The sequence below is a fragment of the Episyrphus balteatus genome, chromosome 4 (genome assembly GCF_945859705.1).
Source record: "Episyrphus balteatus chromosome 4, idEpiBalt1.1, whole genome shotgun sequence".
NCBI lineage: Eukaryota > Metazoa > Arthropoda > Insecta > Diptera > Syrphidae > Episyrphus > Episyrphus balteatus.
In genome coordinates this window covers 80,468,098-80,489,807 of record NC_079137.1, presented here as the reverse complement: position 1 = coordinate 80,489,807, position 21,710 = coordinate 80,468,098, and the positions used below count along the sequence as shown (strand labels likewise).

At 29.9% G+C, this 21,710-nt stretch overlaps 2 protein-coding genes and 6 non-coding genes across 8 annotated transcripts; 2 read left to right on the top strand and 6 right to left on the bottom strand.

Moving 5' to 3' along the window:
- Positions 1-6,359: 6,359 nt before the first annotated feature.
- LOC129919021 (uncharacterized) lies at positions 6,360-7,777 on the bottom strand. The gene is made up of 2 exons (XM_055999819.1): positions 6,548-7,777; positions 6,360-6,480 (listed from the first exon to the last, which is right to left on the bottom strand). Exon 1 carries the CDS (start codon positions 7,727-7,729, stop codon positions 6,695-6,697), a length of 1,035 nt encoding a protein of 344 aa, XP_055855794.1. The 5' UTR covers positions 7,730-7,777; the 3' UTR covers positions 6,360-6,480; positions 6,548-6,694.
- A 68-nt stretch (positions 7,778-7,845) lies between these two features.
- LOC129919072 (uncharacterized) lies at positions 7,846-9,202 on the top strand. The gene is made up of 2 exons (XM_055999899.1): positions 7,846-9,009; positions 9,077-9,202. The coding sequence occupies exon 1, from the start codon at positions 7,879-7,881 to the stop codon at positions 8,860-8,862; it is 984 nt and encodes a 327-aa protein (XP_055855874.1). The 5' UTR covers positions 7,846-7,878; the 3' UTR covers positions 8,863-9,009; positions 9,077-9,202.
- A 1,946-nt stretch (positions 9,203-11,148) lies between these two features.
- On the bottom strand, positions 11,149-11,222 carry Trnai-aau (transfer RNA isoleucine (anticodon AAU)). The gene has a single exon. It is a non-coding gene; the product is annotated as a tRNA-Ile (tRNA).
- Positions 11,223-11,957: 735 nt separating this feature from the next.
- Positions 11,958-12,031, bottom strand: Trnai-aau (transfer RNA isoleucine (anticodon AAU)). Its single transcript has one exon. It is a non-coding gene; the product is annotated as a tRNA-Ile (tRNA).
- A 788-nt stretch (positions 12,032-12,819) lies between these two features.
- On the bottom strand, positions 12,820-12,893 carry Trnai-aau (transfer RNA isoleucine (anticodon AAU)). The gene has a single exon. It is a non-coding gene; the product is annotated as a tRNA-Ile (tRNA).
- A 1,343-nt stretch (positions 12,894-14,236) lies between these two features.
- Trnai-aau (transfer RNA isoleucine (anticodon AAU)) lies at positions 14,237-14,310 on the bottom strand. Its single transcript has one exon. It is a non-coding gene; the product is annotated as a tRNA-Ile (tRNA).
- Positions 14,311-15,942: 1,632 nt separating this feature from the next.
- Trnak-cuu (transfer RNA lysine (anticodon CUU)) lies at positions 15,943-16,015 on the bottom strand. The gene has a single exon. It is a non-coding gene; the product is annotated as a tRNA-Lys (tRNA).
- Positions 16,016-16,619: 604 nt separating this feature from the next.
- Positions 16,620-16,693, top strand: Trnai-aau (transfer RNA isoleucine (anticodon AAU)). Its single transcript has one exon. It is a non-coding gene; the product is annotated as a tRNA-Ile (tRNA).
- Positions 16,694-21,710: the final 5,017 nt, after the last annotated feature.

Genomic DNA, 21,710 nt, shown 5'->3' with positions numbered 1-21,710 from the left:
TATTGTTTCTCCACACCATGAACTTCCAATTTTCCGATTGAATAGACAAATTTATTTTTTGCTTGTCATCATCAAACTTTTGGTGCAAAATTTGAAATTATTATTTAGAATTTTCACATTTTTTTAAATTTCTTATACAATTTTATAAGGTTTTTGTTTTTTTTTTTCATTTCTGGATCTGTGTAGTTTAAAAAAAAAGGAGTTATATAAATACTTACTTTTCACCAAATTTGGTTGGTTTGTAACCAAATAACAACAATTCTTCAAAAAAAATCTTTGTTTAAAAACTAATTTTTTTAAAATTAGTTAATATAAGAAATATTGAATGGTTAAAGACTGGTTAAAAGAATACCTGGATTCAATTTAAGGCAAGTAAATATACATATCGTCGCTTTCAAAGCAAAGTGATATGAGTCGAAATCTGTCATTTTTTAGTTTAGAGCACAGAACTGATAAAAAAAATAGAACGCAATTTTTCTGTACAATCAGCGCTTATATATCTAGCAATAATCTAGAATAGGCGCGTTTTTTGTATCTTATTCGTTATTAAATAAAATTTAATTAAAATAATGTAGGTAATATTTTTATATTTTTAGTTTTGTCTTTTAATAACGTGCAAAACAACACCTTTTCATAGGGCCAGAAAAAACGGCATAACTCCAAACTATTTTGTTTGAATATTGCGTTTTCCATAAAAATTCTCATACCATCTCATAGCAAAAAAAAAATGCAATTTTTCAGTGTATATATGTATGTAACTATTGAGTTTTGTTTTTTATTAACAACGAAAATAATTTTTTAATGATTAAAAAACATTAAATAATGTCTCTCCTGAAAATTAGGAAATTATGACCTAGGGTCAATGTGGGTAAATGTAAACAATTTCATGTCTTTTTTTTCTTTCGACTTTAGATTTTTTTATGTTTTCACGGAACAACTTGAATGGTATCTTCAAATGCAAATATGAAATGATGGCAATTCTTCTTTATAAATATAAACAAATATTTCCCAAATTGTTTACATTACTGTCAAATATGGCATGTTTACAAATACCCCACCATGTTTGTGTTTTTTTGCAAATTCGGGGTAAATGTAAACGGTGGTATAAAATTTAGAATTTCCTCTTTATCATATGGATAACAACTTGAAAAACGTTCAAGAAGGTATTTGACAAAAACTTTTTCAAATTCCAATAAAAGTTTTTGTTTTCTTCCTTTGATTCTTTATATAGGCGCCCAATATGCATCCTGAGCAGCTCTGAACGTAATATTTTTTGTTTTTTTACGTCAAAGGCCGATTTTGCAACATCATCCACTGAAAATGATGGTGTTGGCTACTTTAAAATGTGACTCCGCGGCACTTTAGCAGTAGTAATTGACTTAAAATATGTTATTTTTATTAAAACCAATAATTTCACCAAAAATGTATGTTTATATTTACCCCCAGAATACGTTGTTTACATTTACCCATTATGAAAAATATTCTGGGGTAAATGTAAACACATGCAAATCGACATAAATGTCCTGTATTTTAAAATTTGCTTGTATCACATAGAATCTACATCAAAATTAAAAACAAAAAAATATTTGCAAATTATACCTACTGACTTTATTGAATCTGCAAAAATATTTAATTTTTCTGAAAGACTAACGACTTGTTTGGCACTTTAAAAAATTATCTTTCACGGAAAATACGCTCGTCGAATGAATTCTCTCTTGACAGCAATGAGCTTGACGTATAAGTTAAAAGATACATGCGTCCGCGATTTGTACTTATGTATGCATCAAATAGATTTAACTGAAGCTTGTTATGAGCCATGTTTTCATTTACCCCTGTTTACATTTACCCACATTGACCCTATGCCACAATACCGTGAAATTGACGATATAATGAAATTTAGGTTTAAAAATCTAATTTTCACACCAATTTTTGACCAAAAGTTTTCTTAAGGTTAATTTTTTACCGAAAATAATTTAATAAATCGCTTATAACTTTTTTGTGACCTGAGTTATTTGTAGTTATTACTCAACCTGAGTGATTTTAGAACTCAGGTTAGAAACTGGTATTTGTGTTGAAGTCTTATAAATTTTTATATATATTTTTTTTCAGGATCTGTAGCTGCGGTGAAAGCAGTGTAAAGTGGTCCAAAGCTCTGGAAATTTGTGAACACTCACTTCAAACTTTGGTAATTTTTAAGTCAGATATAATTTTTTGTGTCCAAAAAAAAAAGACTTATGAAAATATTTACTGTAAGATTATGATATTTTTTATCGCATTTTATAGTTATTTATTGGTTACAAATTAACCAAAAAACAAACTTGGTTAGTTTGTAACCAATAAACAAGAAATTTTAAATTTGGTTAATTTATAACCAATATACAACCAATTCTTTCAAAAAAAAGCTATTTAAAAACTATTTTCAAACTAAGGTTGGTTGATTTGGAATTAAAAAGTAACTATGAAATAGTTGAAAATGCGTGAAAAAAATACCTAAACGTAACATGAGTTTATAAAGGTTAGATAAATATTTCAAATATAACTCAAATGTAAAAATAGGTATGCCTCATTTAAGTCAATATACAACTCGGCTCATTTTGAAAATATACTTAGCTTAGGTAAAATGCAATATTGCTTCAGTTTTTTTTTTGTAAAGCCGATTGAATGATTTTCTGAAAATGTGAAAAAGGCATTTATGTTTGTAACTGAGATAGAAAATCATAAGGAAAATACCTTTGAGTGTCCGTCTTACATCAAACCATACTGTGCAATTCATTTCGTTCGTCTCATCCTCAAGCTCCAAGGAAATTCATTAAGGAAAATGACGACTGGGACCGCTATCGTATATACAACCTCCCGAAATGTGACAAACATAAGTTTGGGGATTTGCAATTCGTTTTTTTTTTTTCGGTTGTGTATACCTATTTTATTTTTTTGGTCCTGGTTATACTTTATTTCGCTTACTTTAGGGAATATAAAAATGAAATGCGATGGAAAAGCTGAGCTGAGCATTAGCGAGAAAGATGCGGGAGCACAGAATGAATGAATTTTTGAATTTATACGCGCAAGCACTCGCTGCTCTGCTTGATGTTGTATATCCTTCGGGAATTTTCACAAGCAGCATCAGGATTTTCTGAATCTGATTCGTGTTACACAGCTTGTGTATGTAAATGTTTATAATTTTGCATTTTTTTTTTTTTCATTTTTTCTTTATTTTTATGTTTGTTGTTGAGTATTTTTGTTTTTTTTTTGTTTTTCAACAATATTCAAATGAATTTCACTTATTTGCTCTTTTTTTTCAAAGTTGTTGTTGTTTTAGCTCTGTTGTGTCCTTGTGTCATCTTCCTGTGTATATTTTATTTTTTCTGTGTCGAAACAGAGGATTCTGTTTTTGCTATTCGAAGCGATGTTTCACTTTATCTACGGAAGAGAGAACACGTAATGAAATTATGTTGTTTGCTGAGTTTTTTCTTTTTTTTTTTTTGTTGTATTTTTTTTTATTCAAGTCCTGTATCCCGGGTACATCCTGGAATGGAAGAACGAATCAGTTGACCTTTTTTTTTTTATTATTTGTTGTATTATGTTTTATTATGTTGATATTTTTGTTTGTTTATTTATCCACTGTTTTTGTCAGTTCAAGGAAAAAAGTGGGTGGGGTGTTTAATATGAAGAGGAAGGGTTTCCTTTTTTTTTTTTTTTTAATTCTATACCATTGCACGATGGTTTTCATCGTTGTCGTTCGTCGTAGTCCCTTTGTTTGTTACTGTCCCCCATTTTGACGACTCAATTTACCAAAGTGTTTCTGACTTCTGAATGTTAAATTCGTGCTCGATGGAAATATTTTATTTCACAAGAAAAAAAAAAGCAAAACAAAAAAAAAAAAAACACAAACAATTCCAAGAATTTTTCGATGAATACTTTGCGTTCAATAAGTTTTTTTTTTTTGTTTGTCCTTTTTTCTAGAGAAATTCCAATCGATTTTACCCGAATCACAATTTTTTTTTTTTTTGTTTATTCTTAGAAACTTATTCGTGATATCAATCGGGAGAGGTCTTGATATTTCCAACTTGAGCCAATTAAATTGAAAAAAGTATTATTTCCCCCAAACTAAGCAAGACGTCAATAACCGCAATTCGATACCTCATTAAATCAGAAAAATAAATCATTTCGTCCTTTTTCTTTTTGTTGGTAGAAAATTTGAGAACTTTTTTTTCTGTTGTTGTTAGTTAACTTAAAGCAAACTTGGTGACACACAACCTTGACTACATCTTACCTAACTCCAGCACGTTTAAGTAATCAGCTTGATGATGATGATTGTAGAGAGTTAGGGTAATGAAAATGATGTCCTTTCATAATTTACCCAAAAAAAAACAGCAGACTGCTATGTCACTTTTGTTTCTATATAAGGATTTTTTTTTCTTTTTGTTTGCGCGTTGCTCGTTGATGACAGGAACTCATCATCTTTTAGGTGGGAATTAAAAGGACGAAAAATCTTTCTCGAAGAAGAAAGGATGACTCCTGAATGAATAATTGCACATTTCAATTAAAACTCGTAGATCCTATCTTTTCTCTCGCCTCTTTCCCATCACACAGGTCCACTTCCTTCTATCTGCTACTTACCCCTCTTTTCCATTCGGGCGGTTGGGTAGAGAGCAATTCATTTGGAAAATAACGCGAATAAAGCCTTTACAGTTGAAATCTTTTGAAAAACTCCTGAACGAATAAAAAAAAAAATAATAAAAATTCTAAAATAAAATGAAATCCTTAAAATTACTTTTCTTCGCACCCTTTGTACCCCTCATCTTGGTGGAAATCTTAATCATCTTGTATTCAATTGAGTGCTTCACCATCATCAGTAGATAGAAAATGAAAATGAAAACGTCCATCGTTTTCATGCGGACGGACACGGACACACGCGAAAGGACGATGATGGTTTTTAAGATGCTACGTTTTCATTATAAAGTATAGGGTACTGGTTGTATTATAGGTATACTACTTGGTAACAGAGAAATGTCCTTGAGAGAGAGAGTTCTGGTTGTCATTTTCATCATTATGATTGCGCGAAGGCAATCAATGAGTCGCAGAGGTATGGGTTTCTTTAGGTTCCTTACAGGACTTGGCTTGGTATTTCATTTGACATCGTTTATAACAGAAGCAGTGGAAGAAGTAGCATTTCGAGTAATTACTGCAATCATTTTCAGGATTTTTTTTATCATATTACAATTTTTAAGCTAGATGAAGAGTGTGCAGAAAGTTATACAATTCTAAAAGTAACTTTTTTGTCATTTAATCGTTTTTATTTTTTTTAATTTGGTTACTGAGTTGAAGGTAAGAGCACTAATTTTTTTCACACTGGTTATTATTTAATAGTTGTAGCGGACTTAAGTTTTTATGCGGTACAATCGCTAGATAAACCCTAATCAGGCTAATAATGATTTTTATTTAAAAAAAAATTAAAGAAATTTTATAGAAGCTTTATAGAAGTTTTATAGCAGCTTTAAAGAAAGTATATTTAAGATATTCTAATTTTCATTCTGACTTTGTTTGCAAAAAACAACATACGAAAATATATGATTTTATTAAAAATATTTTTAAAGAAGTCTTAAAGAAGCTATAAATGTTCTTAATGTGTTATAATTTTTAATCATATTTTTCCTTACAAAACAAGGAGTTGAAAAATGTAGAGAATTATTAAAGAGGTTTTTTTTAAGAGTTTTCTAATTTGTATTCATATTTTCATTTGCAAAAACAAACGGGCTAAAAATAAAAAGTTCTTATAAAAAAAATTTAAAGAAGTCGTATAGAAGCTATAAAGAAATTTTTGAAATGTTTTCCAACTGTCCGTATTTTTGTTTGAAAAATAAAAGTCTTATAGAAGTTTCAAAGAAAGTTGTATTTTCCTTTACAAAAAAGCGGACTTAAAAGGTATGATTTAATAAAAAAAAATTACAAAAAGTCTTAAAGAAGCTTTAAAGAAATTTACTATAAAGTCCAAATTTGTATTTCTATATCCATTAATTGCTAAAAATAGAAGGCTAAAAATTTATAATTTTTAAAAAAGAATTTTTAAACAAGTCTTAAAGAAGCTTTTAAGAAATTTTCTAATTTTTAATCAAATTTTTCATTACAAAACAAAAAGGCAAAACATGTATGATTCTTACAAGAGAATTTTGAAGGAAGGTTTATAGACGCTTTATAGAAGTTTTTTTTAACAGTTTTCTGATTTGTATTCATATTTTCATTTGCAAAAACGAGCGGGCTTAATATATATGGTTTTTATTTAAAAAAAAAATTAAAGAAGTCGCATAGAAGCTTTAAGGAAATTTTTAAAAAGTTTTCCAACTATCCGTATTTTTTTATTTATTACCTTCTTTGTTTTGCTTCTTTTAGTTCAGATTATTAAAAACGCATCTTTTTACTTTAGAAAATTATTTATTTTTTTGCCTATATATTTCGAGGTCTTACTTGCCTCATCTTCAGGGTCTAAAAATTACAATATGCGTTTTAATAAATTATATTAACAAATAATTTGAAATAAAAAATAAATTACCATTGAAATATTTTTGAAAAAATATGAACAATTTTCTAAAAAGTTATTTCGACATTTAAAACAATTGAAAAATCAAACATTAATTTTAATAAAAATTAAAAATTTTTTTTAAAGTATTGTTCAAAAAATATTTTAGAAAGTTTAAATTTAGTTACTTTGAACATTTCTATTAACTATAAGGTTATAATAAGTGTTTGTATAATCCTTTTTATCGGTTTTATAGTTACATACGATTTGTTCATTTTTAATAATTTGGTTTACTTCTTGAATTTGTAATTTTAATTTATTTCTTTCAAACTTTAGAATTTTTGCCCCATCAAAATCAAACGAATGTCCATATTGTTTCACATGTTCAGCCAAAGCAGCAACATTTTTTGTATTTGAGCCCTCTATAACTTTTTTGCATTCATTTTTGTGTTGGTCAATTCTCGAGCCTAATTTCTGGATAGTCTCTCCAACATATAATTTAGTGCAATCATTGCATTTGATAGAGTAAACTACTCCACTATTATCAATTTTGTTAATTTTCTTTTTAGTATTAACGAAAAATTTTGAATTTTGGTTTGTTGGTTTCATTGCTAATTTAACCTCAGGTACAAAATATTGGCAAACTTTAGATATTGACTCACTTAATTTAGGAATATATTGTTTAGAAGAATAAATGTATCTATTATTACTTGTTAATTTATCACACGATCGGTCATTATTATTAGATAAGAAACTATAATTACTTAAGTTAAAACGTTGAGGTGCATCAGTTTTTGCTTTGAAATTATCGCTTTTAACAGAAGAAATAAGTTTATCAATTATTTTAACTGGATAATTATTTTTTGATAATATATTTTTGATTTTTATTAAATTATTATTCCAAAAAGACTTATGGCTAAAAGTAAATACTTTTCGAATAAAGTTTTTAACCATATTAAATTTCATTTGAATTGGATGTGCAGAGTAATAGTTTAATAAACGGTTTGAAGCTATTGGCTTATGATACCAATTAGTCATTATTTGGCCATCATTATTTCTTTTAACTGTAACATCCAAATAATTAATTTCGTTTGTCAAAATATCTTCTGATTCGTAAGTGAATGTTATATCTTTGTCAAAAGATTCTAGGGCTGTTTTAACCATATCGATTTTATTTCTTGGAATGGATGTCAAGTGGTCATCTACGTAGGCCATCCAAAACTGTGGGTTAAAATCAAGTTTTTCTAAGGCTTGAAGAATTACTTCATCCAAAACCCATTCGACAAGTATAGGATTTTAACCCACAGTTTTGGATGGCCTACGTAGATGACCACTTGACATCCATTCCAAGAAATAAAATCGATATGGTTAAAACAGCCCTAGAATCTTTTGACAAAGATATAACATTCACTTACGAATCAGAAGATATTTTGACAAACGAAATTAATTATTTGGATGTTACAGTTAAAAGAAATAATGATGGCCAAATAATGACTAATTGGTATCATAAGCCAATAGCTTCAAACCGTTTATTAAACTATTACTCTGCACATCCAATTCAAATGAAATTTAATATGGTTAAAAACTTTATTCGAAAAGTATTTACTTTTAGCCATAAGTCTTTTTGGAATAATAATTTAATAAAAATCAAAAATATATTATCAAAAAATAATTATCCAGTTAAAATAATTGATAAACTTATTTCTTCTGTTAAAAGCGATAATTTCAAAGCAAAAACTGATGCACCTCAACGTTTTAACTTAAGTAATTATAGTTTCTTATCTAATAATAATGACCGATCGTGTGATAAATTAACAAGTAATAATAGATACATTTATTCTTCTAAACAATATATTCCTAAATTAAGTGAGTCAATATCTAAAGTTTGCCAATATTTTGTACCTGAGGTTAAATTAGCAATGAAACCAACAAACCAAAATTCAAAATTTTTCGTTAATACTAAAAAGAAAATTAACAAAATTGATAATAGTGGAGTAGTTTACTCTATCAAATGCAATGATTGCACTAAATTATATGTTGGAGAGACTATCCAGAAATTAGGCTCGAGAATTGACCAACACAAAAATGAATGCAAAAAAGTTATAGAGGGCTCAAATACAAAAAATGTTGCTGCTTTGGCTGAACATGTGAAACAATATGGACATTCGTTTGATTTTGATGGGGCAAAAATTCTAAAGTTTGAAAGAAATAAATTAAAATTACAAATTCAAGAAGTAAACCAAATTATTAAAAATGAACAAATCGTATGTAACTATAAAACCGATAAAAAGGATTATACAAACACTTATTATAACCTTATAGTTAATAGAAATGTTCAAAGTAACTAAATTTAAACTTTCTAAAATATTTTTTGAACAATACTTTAAAAAAAATTTTTAATTTTTATTAAAATTAATGTTTGATTTTTCAATTGTTTTAAATGTCGAAATAACTTTTTAGAAAATTGTTCATATTTTTTCAAAAATATTTCAATGGTAATTTATTTTTTATTTCAAATTATTTGTTAATATAATTTATTAAAACGCATATTGTAATTTTTAGACCCTGAAGATGAGGCAAGTAAGACCTCGAAATATATAGGCAAAAAAATAAATAATTTTCTAAAGTAAAAAGATGCGTTTTTAATAATCTGAACTAAAAGAAGCAAAACAAAGAAGGTAATAAATAAAATAATTACATATAAAGTTCAACATAAAAAACAAATAAAATATATAATCCGTATTTTTGTTTGCAAAATCAAACAGGGAAAATTTTTGATCCTTGTAACAAAAATTTTATAGAAGTTTTATAGAAGTTTCAAAAAAATATTTTTAAGGTGTTCTAATTTTTATCCTCTTTTCGTTTTCAAAAACAAGCAAGCAAAATATAAAAAGTTTTTATTACAGAATTTTATAGAAGTCTTATTGAAATATTAAGGAAGTTTTTAATTAAGTCTTTCAATTTTCAATCGTATTTTCATTAAACAAAATTTACTTTTGATTTTTATAAATAACTTTTAAAGAAGTCTTATAGAAGCTTTAAAGAAAGTAATTTATAGCCTGTTTCATGCGTAGTTCCTTAGAGTAAACATGCATTGAACGTGTGAATTAAATTCGATGTTAATAAAACCCATATTGCTTTTGTTGGTGTTATATCTGATTTCATTTTTTTTTTTTTGTAGCTGTCAGACGTCAAGAAATAAAACCCATTTATTTATATATCTTCTTCCAATTCATACTAAAACACAATTGAGCGCAAAAAAAAGAACACCGAAAAAAAACTACAAAAAAAAAAAAGAAAATATTACGAGCACCGATAAAAATTTGTACCCAAATGACATAAAAAGCATTAAAAACAAATGTATACGAGCATGTGTGTACACAGAGGGTTGCCATTTTACAGACAGAATGGGGACGCGAGACAGTGTCATCACTTTTTTGCCTATATGCGACGCCTAGTCTCTATGAACCCCAAAAAATATACGAGAAGCCCCAATATATTTTAGGCCAAACAATGGAAATTAGAAAAGCATAAAACCTCAGTCGACAAAAATGACAACCAAAACGACATCTAACAGACATATTCCCAACAAAAGAAACGACGAATTGAGTTCTACAAAAAAAAAAAAAAACAGTAAAACGGATATGCGGGAGGGTCCATTTTGTTTACAATACAATCCTAGACGTAACCTTCTCTTGAAAAATTTATATTCACATGTCCTTTTTGCCGCCTCATATTGACTCCCCCATCCCATCACCCCCTCGTTTGTATTGTCATTTTAATCACTTACAACATTTATGACGTGCCTCATACAACTACGACATTCAATCGCTTTGCTCTTGCTACCTCGCTGCTGCTGATGGCGCAGACAAAATGTGTACAAAAATCACCTACTTTGTGCCACTGTCAGAGCCAGTTGTTGTGTCGAAGCCAAAACTAACAGTTAAGGCTCAAGGAAGCGTATCTAGCAATCGAAAATAATAATCGTAAAATTTTATATCACTTTATCGCTGCGCAGCCCCGATTCGACGGAAAGTTTAATTTTGCAGCCAGCCACGACTTTGTGCTCTGCACACTGTCAAACCATTGCGATGTCGTCATCGTTGTCGTATGTTGTCATAAAATTCAATGAGGTTTTGATCTTGCGGTGTTCGAGGATTCAATTAGCCATGCGGTAGTTTTGGTCCAAACAGAGTCACACTGAGCTATGCCATGGAATATAGAAGGTATACAAGTTGCCTGGTTTAAGTTGTTTCCGATATGTCGTTTACAAAAAAAAATAGAAATAGAGTCACAACATCCTAGATCCATAGACAAGGACTAGCTATATTGGAGGCCAGGAAGATATTAAACAAAAAAATAAAAATAAACTCCAAATGACTGTTACATGCTGTTCAATGGATATGCTTGTTAGGAGGTTCTTATATGGATACCTTTTTATGGCCAAATAAAATCGCTCATATAATAATGTCGCTGTGTGTTTTTGTGCGATAGCGATAAAAGTGCATCATTTGGATAAACCAATACATGAGAATGGGGAAATATTAAATAGAAATTGGTAAAAGTTGGAAAAATATATACATTTTCAAGGCGGAAGTAAAATTAAAAAAAAAGGGACAAAAAAAATATTTTCATGGCCCATGGGGGGATCGAACCCACGACCTTCGCGTTATTAGCACGACGCTCTAACCAACTGAGCTAATGGGCCAGATGATCACATATGGGAAAAGTTATTTGCCGAAGTGATAACGGTAGATTAGTACAGTTATTTGTTGTGTTCAAACAAAATTCATATAAGAAAAATTCTAGCGTCACGTACAGACAAATATACGTTATTTCATGTCATAATTTTAGACTGTCTCATTAAAAGTAATTCCTATAGTTGAATATTATTTGTCGAGGACATCATTCATCCTCAACGAAAACAAACTTCATTTCATAAGCACTTAAACAAAAATAAAGAAACGTCACGTACAGACAGACAGAATCACCATCGACGTTTTGTGTGGGCCAAAGAAATTTGTGTTTCAGAAAATTTATAAACCTTGGTGTTATGATGTTCAAAAATCATTGTAAGCCTCCTCTTTATTATATTTCGGAATTAAAGACACAATTCTTGTAAAATATATGGTACAGAAAAATCTTAATTTTTTAGTGGAATTTTTTCGGTAGTCACAGATAAATTTATATTTTTCAAAAACTGAAAACTGAGTACTAAACTTAACTAATAAAAAAGTTTGTTTAATCATTCTTTCATATTATTTTTTGAACATTTCACGAGCTTATACCAGTTCGTGACAGTTTTTTTTGTTAATGTTGGCCCACCAAATTCTTAATATCTTATAAATATTTAAATAAAAGTGTTCCAACAATTTCCTTATTTTATTTCATTTACAAAGAAAGTTAAATTAAATGGTACAATTTATTGGTATAAAAAAATTGTTGGCCCATGGGGGGATCGAACCCACGACCTTCGCGTTATTAGCACGACGCTCTAACCAACTGAGCTAATGGGCCAGATGATCACGGGTGGTGGGAAAAATTATTTGCCAAAGTGATAACGGTAGATTAGTATACAGTTATTTGCTCTGTGCAATGAAAAAACAAAAAACTTTTTGAGAATACAGAAAAACATTCAAAATTCCAAACAAAATTCAGATAAGATGCATTCTACCGTCACGTACAGACAAATCCACGTTATTTTAAGTCATAATTTTAGACTTTCTCATTTAAAGTAATTTCTATACCTAGTTATTTATTGGGTCGAGGACATCATTCATCTTCAACGAAAACAAACTTTATCTCATAAGAACTTAAAGAAAAAAAAACGAACGTCACGTACAGACAGACAGAATCACCATCGACGTTTTGTGTGGCCCGAAGAAAGTTTTGTTTCAGAAAATCTATTAACCTTCGTGGTATGTTGTTCAAAAAACTTTATTAGATTTCACTTATGTTATATTTCAGAATTAAAGAAACAAATCTTGTTAAATATATGAAAATGTACAGAAAAATCTTCGGTTTTTCCTTGAAATACATTATAAGCAGATTTTCTCCGTAGTCATAGAAAAATTTTATTTTTCAAAGACTGAATAGGTACTAAACTTAACTAATAAAAAAGTTTGTTTAGGTAATCAATCTTTCATATTATTTTTTGAACATTGTACGAGTTTATACCAGTTCGTGACAAAGTAGCTCAGTTTTTTTATTGTTAATTTTGGTCCACCAAAGTTATTCAACAACAATTAATTTATCTACAAGGAAAATTAAATTAAATGGTATAATTATTGGTATAAAAAAAGAACTGGCCCATGGGGGGATCGAACCCACGACCTTCGCGTTATTAGCACGACGCTCTAACCAACTGAGCTAATGGGCCACGTTGTTTCGAGAAGGCAATATGAAATTGCGAAATGCTAACGGCATTATTGCATTCATTTGAAATAAAAAATAAAATTAATAAGTTAAAAAAGCCACATATTATCTCAATATTTTTTAATAAAATAAAATTTGGTAAAAAATTGATCATTGTTGTCCTTAAACAATAATAATGGTTTTTAGTAAAAAATTGCTCTAAAATGTTTGACAATCAGAAAATTTGGTTTTGGTAAAATACAAAATATTTGTTTTGATGTTAAAGGACGAATGTAAAGTGTTCACCTTCAGATAATGAATATTGAAGAAAATCTTAAAATTTAATTTTTGACTAACATAATGGCAAAAATGTTTGAATATGTTTGAAAAAATAGCGAACTTGGGGTAGTATTGAAATTTGACGAATATTGTGAAAATATATATGTATTTAATGCACTTATATCTTGCATTGAGTTTTTTTTCATTGATTACCTTCTTTTACTTTTAATAACATTTTTGAAGTATTTTGTGGATGAGAAATTTATTCTTAGGCTTTTTCTTTTGGGCACTGGTTATGGTTAATGCAAAGAATTACATTGATTTTTCGAATGGTAAAAAAAATGCCAATCTAAGAGTAAATTTTTCAAAAACTGTTACACAACATTGTGAAAACTGTAACAATTGTAGGATGTATGGCCGGGAGAGTACCAGATTCGATTAATTTTAAAATATAAAATAAAACAATTTTTTTTGCAATGTTTTTTTTTATTGAAATAAAGGAGATAGTTGATTTTTCAATATGGATTGGGCCCAGTGTGTTCACTAATGAAATTGGTATCAAATGAAAGGTGATAATAAGCACATTACGTGGGTAAAATATTTTCAAAATCGTTGTTGGGGTTTTAGAGATATTGGACTTTGAAGTTTCGGATTTCAAAATCAAGATTTCAGCTACTTTTTCAAACAATTAATCGTAGAATGCATAATAAGGGATGTACAAAAATAATCTTTTTATCAAATAAAAGGTATTTCTCTTATCTATAAATGTGTATCAAAAATCTTTTTCTATGTTAAAAAAACTATGCATATTATATTATTATAGTTTTTTCATTTATTCTTGTTTTTATTTCTTTCAATTTTATTCAATTTCTAAAAACATTTAAATTTGCATTCATTGTTTCTTATTTGTGTGCCAATCCTCTTGATTTGTCCTCAAAAAGAAGGATCAAAAAACATGTTCCAAAATGTGATGAACAATTTCATGAAACACAACACATGAAGCTCATTGCACACGTGTTTTAAACACAACTATTTTTTCATCACATTTCTAGAAATTCAAAGTAAATGCGGTATTTAAAAAAACTATCTTGGCCCATGGGGGGATCGAACCCACGACCTTCGCGTTATTAGCACGACGCTCTAACCAACTGAGCTAATGGGCCAGTTGGGCAGAGGGTGTCAAAATATATTTTTGAATATTCAAGCTTTGGAAGCTTACAATTATAATTGTGTGATCTTTCGAATGAATAATAATTTTTCTTGGAGGTTCTTTAAATGATGAAAGCAAGTCAAACATAAAAATTCGCCATACATTTTTTTATATTTTCAGTTTAAGTTGTTGGTAGATGAAAAATATTACTCATACGCCAGAGTGATCGTTTAAATTAAAGTTTTAAAAAATTGTTAAACAAATTTTTTGCTGATAAAAAAATTAAACCATTTGATCTGTGATGAGATGACAATTTGAATTTAGGTACTTACTTTTACCACTAAAAAGTTGAAAAAATCGAGATGAAATCGAGATGACAGATGAAATTCGTTATGTAAATAAGTCTCAGCTGTACCTACATGAAGTGAAGTATCCCTTACTTTTATATTAAAATTTGAAATATAAGATTCATACGTCACTCAAAAGATTAAATAATGTGTCTAACAAGATAGAAGGAGTATGACACCTAACCCAAACTCCATCATCCAGGTTTAAAATTTAAAAGCATCCCTTTAAATCCACTAAAAACGTCACTCCAACTTATATTTCTCAACCCTTTAACCTCAACCGAACTCATACCCTTGATCGAAATGATAGGTACATAGTTATCTACCTAACCTATTCACATAATACCATCTTTTATAGATAGAAAATATATATGTAAACTTGTGGTTTGAATTAATTAGCATACTATTTTGGTCATCTAACCAAAAGCGCTGCCAGTTCACCGCCACTCTTCCATATCAAATTCTATATAGCTATGAATAGAATAGGCTTACACATTAATACAAATATATTTTATTCCACCTCATCCCTCTGCGTGTGTCTCATAGTCATCATCTGTTTATCATTACGCATAGCAAAATCCAATTATCATCTCATACCAGACAATGTCATTACAACAACATCCTCTCCCACTCCACAAAAGGCAAATGGGGTGGCGGAGGTGGTTAACATGGAGATGGAGACCAATGTTACCTTTTTTTTAATATCCAACTTCAACCTGACATGTAGGTAGGCTTATAGGTTATATGATGACTTTGCCACTACGTCAACCCAAACAGACAGACTGTGAGAGAGGGGGGCGGCTTTGCGGTCAACCACATTCACAAATGGAAAATGTGCAAGTAATTAATTCGGTTCCAGCAATGAATTATTGCGGTCACACATTAAATAGGCTTTCAGCAGTAGGGAGCATAAATATTGCGCATATATTTCTATACCTTCTCAAGCCGATTGATGATATCTCCCCTACCCCCCCCCCCCCCCCCCATTTCGTTGTCTCATTATAAAGTTATTCAAGAGGAGAACAATCTTACTTCCGGTACTCGGGTTGGGGGCCAAAACGAAGAATCTCTCAGATGACAAATGAGGTGAGCGCACTCGAGTACAAAAAAAAGGGTTTTTTGTTGTTGTCTTTTACAGAACAAAAGGGGGAAGTCAACCTGATTGAATGATTATTTTTTTCTTCTCTTTTAATTGTTGACCCTTTTAATTTATTTGTATATTTAAAAAAAATAAAATTATTATAAAGTTGATTTATTACAATCAGGAAATTGAACAGTAAAAAAAAAAAAAAATTATTCGCCCAACGTGGGGCTCGAACCCACGACCCTGAGATTAAGAGTCTCATGCTCTACCGACTGAGCTAGCCGGGCAGTTGTAAAATCATTTGGTAAAAAAAAGTTTCGAGTGGCTGGTGCTTGATCAGAGCATCATGATGCTATTTTTATGCCACGTGGAACTGAACAAACATAATAAAGTTGTTGGGTATGGAAAATGAAAAAAGTACGAAATAATTGAATAAAATTAGATTTGATTACCATTAGCTGATAGTTTCTGAGTCATGTTGAAATATAAGAATATTTTTAAATAAAAACAATGTTTTATTGGTTATTTTGATGTGTATGCTTATGAATATGTTCAAATAACTAGATTTGATAAAAATTATGCTAAAAAAAATAAATCGACTTTTTTGTATCAAAGTTAAGAAGTCTGTTTTATTTATTTCCAATCCATTGGCAGTGAAAAAAGATGTTTATAAAAGTCCAACTAGACTGTTCACTTTCCTATTGGAAAACCATTCGACCTAGGCAATTATTCATTAAATGCATTTGAGAAAAAATAGAAATATACCTAGGAAATAGATTAATTCGTCACGCATTTGGTGAAATCATCCTTATATTTGTTTTTATTGCAAATAAAATTTTCAATGAAATAATGCTTATTTCGCGATTTTAAAATTCACATCTGGTAACATCTGGCCCATTAGCTCAGTTGGTTAGAGCGTCGTGCTAATAACGCGAAGGTCTTGGGTTCGATCCCCCCATGGGCCAATTAGTTTTTTTTTTTTTTTATACCATTTTAAATCCATACAGATTAATAATGAAAATTTTATGTGGTCAAAAATAGAATTCGTAAGCTTAGTTCACTTGCAAAAATTCAAGTTTCCAACTTTCTAAACTTTTAGCTGTATCAAAATTCACATAGTTTCATTATTTAATGGGCAATAGATTTTTTTCAATCAATTTTTTAAAGTTTTAACATAAACGGTCACTATGGTGTATGAGTAACATTTAAAATAAATCAAACTCGAGATAACAATCAGACATGGCATTAGGATGATGGAGAATGCAAATTTTAATTAAAATTTACACTTCAATTACTCAAAAATCGTAACATTAATCAATGTAACATAAAATCTTACGGGTTTTGAGCAATTAAAGTGCAAATTTTAATAAGAAGGCCAAAATTGAAAATAATAAAAAAAAAAACCTTTTTTCATTTTTTGCATTCTCCGAGAACATGTACTATGGTATACTAATGTAAATTTTTGTTTACACCATCAGAAAGTAGAGATTTAAAAAAACAAAATACCCACCGATTTTTTAAAAAAAGCTTTTATTTTGACACGTGAATTTTCGATTGAAAATTAGGGTTTTTTTTATATTAAGTTAATATAGGGTCAAAAAATAAATATTTTAAATCAAATAAATTACTGTGTATTTGGGACATAATAAGGTAGATTTTCACCAAATTTCGTAGAAAAAAAAACATTTTTTTAAAAAAGATAAAATTAAAAAACCAAAAACTCGGTTTTTTTTTAATTTTTAACATAAATTTTGAGGTTATGTGAAAAAGTTGTAAAACATAAGTTGTAGATCTTTTTGTTACCTACAACTTTACCATATAACTTTTTTCCATAGGACTTGTAGTTTTTCCGAAAATCGAGATATAGGTACCATTTTTTTACCATTAAAAACTCAACCCTACAACTTCCCGAACTCGGCTCGCCCGTAATTTATTTTTCCTTTAATTTTTATCCTATTCACTTCCTTTTCAAATGGGTTTCATCCTACTATGATTTTTTTTTTTTGGTTTCAAAAATTATTGACCCTGGGCTATAGACCCTAATAAAACTTTTGACCACTTTTACATTGCAGAAATTAGAGTACTTTTCTTCGGCCATACAAAAGTGACACATCCTACTGTATATGTACATATACCTCGAACTACAGCCTAAACTACTGGAGCGATTTTCTTCAAACTTGGTATTAAAGAGTTTTGGCTTATTCCATAGAGGAGAAATTGAAAATTTTGTTAAGGACAAAAAATAATGGTAGATAACTGTCATATAAAGGAAATAGAAAAGTTTTTTTTTCGAAAACGGCTCTCACGATTTTTATTAAAATTTTGTGTGAAAAAAATATATATTCTTTGTACCGTTATTAATAGTACCTGCCATAAAACGCTTTTTTCTGTATATCTCGTTTAACCGGATTTAAAAAAAAAAAATTAAAAAGCGTTTTAACGGCACCTAAAAATACATTATTAGATTTTTATAAACATATGTATTTCAAATTTTTTTTGTTGAAAAACCTATTTTTTGAAAACGGGACAGTGAAATATTTTCAAATTTAATTTTTAAGTCTTAATAAATTATTTATTTATGTTTGAAAATTTGTATCTATAAAAATTATTTAAAAAAAAACATCGGTTCTAACGATTGACAAAATTTTTTTTCTAAAAAATTAATTTTTATACAAGAAATCAGATATTATACTTTATTTTGTGACCAAAATAGTTTATAGTTGTACCAACAATGTACAAGTATATATCTACGTTCACAGATTCTAAACTACTTTTCCTAATTCGTAAAATGAGGTATCGATAGAAACGCTTTATTTGTCCGATGGACATAGAATATCAATAAATTTTAATTTAGCGCCCTCTAGAGGAAAATGTTATGAACAATTTTTTTTTTTTATGTACAGCAAGGACTAAATCATGGTGAAGTACTCAACTTTAAATATTTTAAGTTAATATATTTATCATTAAGCACCAACTTCCTATATGTATCAAATAGATCTTCATCATCTTTCTTCTGAATCCTTTTTGATCCTTAAGTTTATGAGTTTGTTTGTTTCGTTTTTTTTTTTTTTTTTTATTTTGAAAAATCCCCTAATACGCATTAGAATCCAATTTAAATTGCCTTCAAAACTATTTATTTTATTGTCGAACCGTTTTATCCATCTCGTAAAAGCTTTGATACCATTCCTTTCTCTCTCCCTCTTCAACACAAAAAACAAAAACAACAACAACAATAACCGAAAAAAAAGTTACTGACTAAGCAGGAGTAGTTAAACTTTTGATAAATAGTCTCGTATTCCATACAACAACCCTCATTATCGGCCAAACTTATCGTATCTATGAGGATCCAAAAAATATAAACTCTCTCACAAACACATACATAGGTATAGATATAAAATAGATCCTTATTTTATGCATATAATAGAACACCAGAATATCAAGTGCTCTCGCTGGGTAATTTCATCCTTATTATCCTTTCGAAATCCATAAAATTTTCAATTTACCATACCGTTAGTCCCTTTTTTCCCATGAACCAAAATAAGGACCCTGGACTCAGGACACAAATACATATATGTGAATAGGACGGGGGGGTTATATCCAAAATACTATTTCAACCATTATTTGAACACAAGAAAAGAAGAATGAATGAAAATGAAAAAAAAAGGACGATGAAGAGTAAAACACAGCAACCACCTTTTCCATTGTTCATTTGGGGTCAGGGAGGCAGTAGCAGTAGCAGCAGCAGCAGCAAGCAGAGTATAAAGCTTATCCCAAGCATCTGCATTCATTTGATGTTGCCCGAAATACTTACCATTACCCAGGCACCATTACCCGCTTGCACAAAAACCCTCTCACTCCCATCATCACATTTATATAAAACCAAAAAAAGGATCATGGGCAATCGCCTTTCTCTCACATAACAGTGAATTATTGTGAAATGGACTTTGGTAAAAGCTGGCTCTTGTTCCCGAGTGCTCCTTTTGTTCAGGAGCTTGAGGGGCTGATGATGATTGGAGAGAGAGGAGAGAGGATTGTTGCTAAAAAGCGGTTGAATGGATCTGGCACTAAGTTCAAAGATGGATTTATTTCGGAGCTTAAATAAGGCTTGCGTCCTCTTTACATTGCAGGATTTCTGAGTAATTTTACCACTATTCACTCTGTGTAAAGGTCCTGCAGGCAATTTTATAGCAATGCAGGTGAAACGACAAACAATGCTTATACCGTCCGCAAAGTGGGTACAAACCATCACTGTTCAAAGCAGCAGCAGCATTTGTACCTTCATATAGGTTATACCAAAAGGAAACGAACGAAAACTCCTCTCAAAAGCTTCAAGCTAAAGTGCCTGCTCTCGCTTTCCTTTTCTGTGTGTTTTTTTTTGTGTGTTCTCTCGACCGACTCGACTCGACGGACGTTTCAAAATGAGTTCCGTTATCAAAATACCGTATACAATAAAGATTTTGGCTCTGTTTTTGTGGTAATGGCGATGTTGGTAATGGTCGTGGTGAACTGTTATTACAGGAAATTGCATTTGCACAAACAATTTTCGAATTGATGATGTTGTTAAGCAGTAGAACAGGTAAAAAGTTAGGGGGGGGGAGGGTTTGAGTACCTACCACAACTTTTATCTGGCAGTTCGAGGGAAAATCCTTTTAAATGAAACAAAGCCGCACTGCAAAGATGTAGCTAGCGCCCTCTGGGAGAACAATATCGCATGGGAACGAGAACCTTTTGGGAGCACTTTTTCCCATCTCTCGTAGGTTTTTGAACGAACTCATGAGCAGAATTTTACATAAGATTTTTCAATTAAAAAAGCTTCGAGAAGGACTTACATCAGGTTGTTTATACCTGCAAGGTCCATGAATTCATGCGGGTTCGTTTCTTCTTTCGTTTTTGTTTTTTTGTAAGTATTGTGGATTCAAAAAGTCAGACAGGAGATCAACAACAAAAGTCTCTTGGCTGAGGCTGTCTGTCTGCTATACTTTGCTTGTTTGTGTATTGCATTTCTTTTGAGATTGAAAAGATTCCACCGGAAACAAAACACTTTGCGCCGTGATTTTTTTTTATAACATTTTTTTGACAAACAAAAAAATGTGAGAGGGCGACGACGACGCACAGGAGAGATGGAAAAAATATGAATTTATGATGGCTCCAAGGAGGCATTTTATCCTTGGTGTGGATATTTTCTCTATATCCTGTCTGGGCTGTCGACCTTCCGTATTCTTCGTTTTTCGTGTCGGTGAGAGAAGAACTACTGAATATCTTCTTCTTCTCCCAGTCACATAAATTAAAATTCTGCAAGAATTGTGGTGTTTTTTTTTTCTTCCTTCATCCTGGTTCTTTTTTTTTTTTCTTCATCTTCCTTACAAAACACTTTTTTTTTTCGGAGCCTTCTTCTTTTTCATTGTAAGAAGATGAAGAAAAAAATTTGACGGGAGAAAATTCATTTCCGGTCTAAAGGGGGAAAATATAACATTTTGTAAGTCATCTTCGTTCGGTTTTCTTTTTTTTTTTTTGTTGGCTAAAAGTTATAATATATTAAGTGACGTTGGCATTTGATGAAGCCAAACTCATATATTGGAAAATGTCTGTTCTGTACGGTGTTCAGTGTTTGGTATAACAAAAAAAAGACTAGGTCAGCAATTTTTTTTTTTTTAGATGTGTTGTATTCTGTTAGACTTTTCATGATAAAATGATTTATTCGATGAGTTTTGTCATTTTTTGGGTTTTAATTTTTTTTTTTTTGGTATGTTCGAAAATCAGTGGTCATGGTCACGTTAGAACCTTGTAAAAAAATTAAAAAAAAAAAAATCTTACAAATAAACAAACAAAAAACAAAGCCCTTTAGAAAAAGGTAAATTAGGAAAATTTTCATCGAACATATTTCATGGCATTTTTTCATTCTATAGGTATTTTATTTCAGAAAAATAAGCAAACAGATATTAGCAAAATCAAAATAGACCGAATTTCGGGGCTACGTCATAA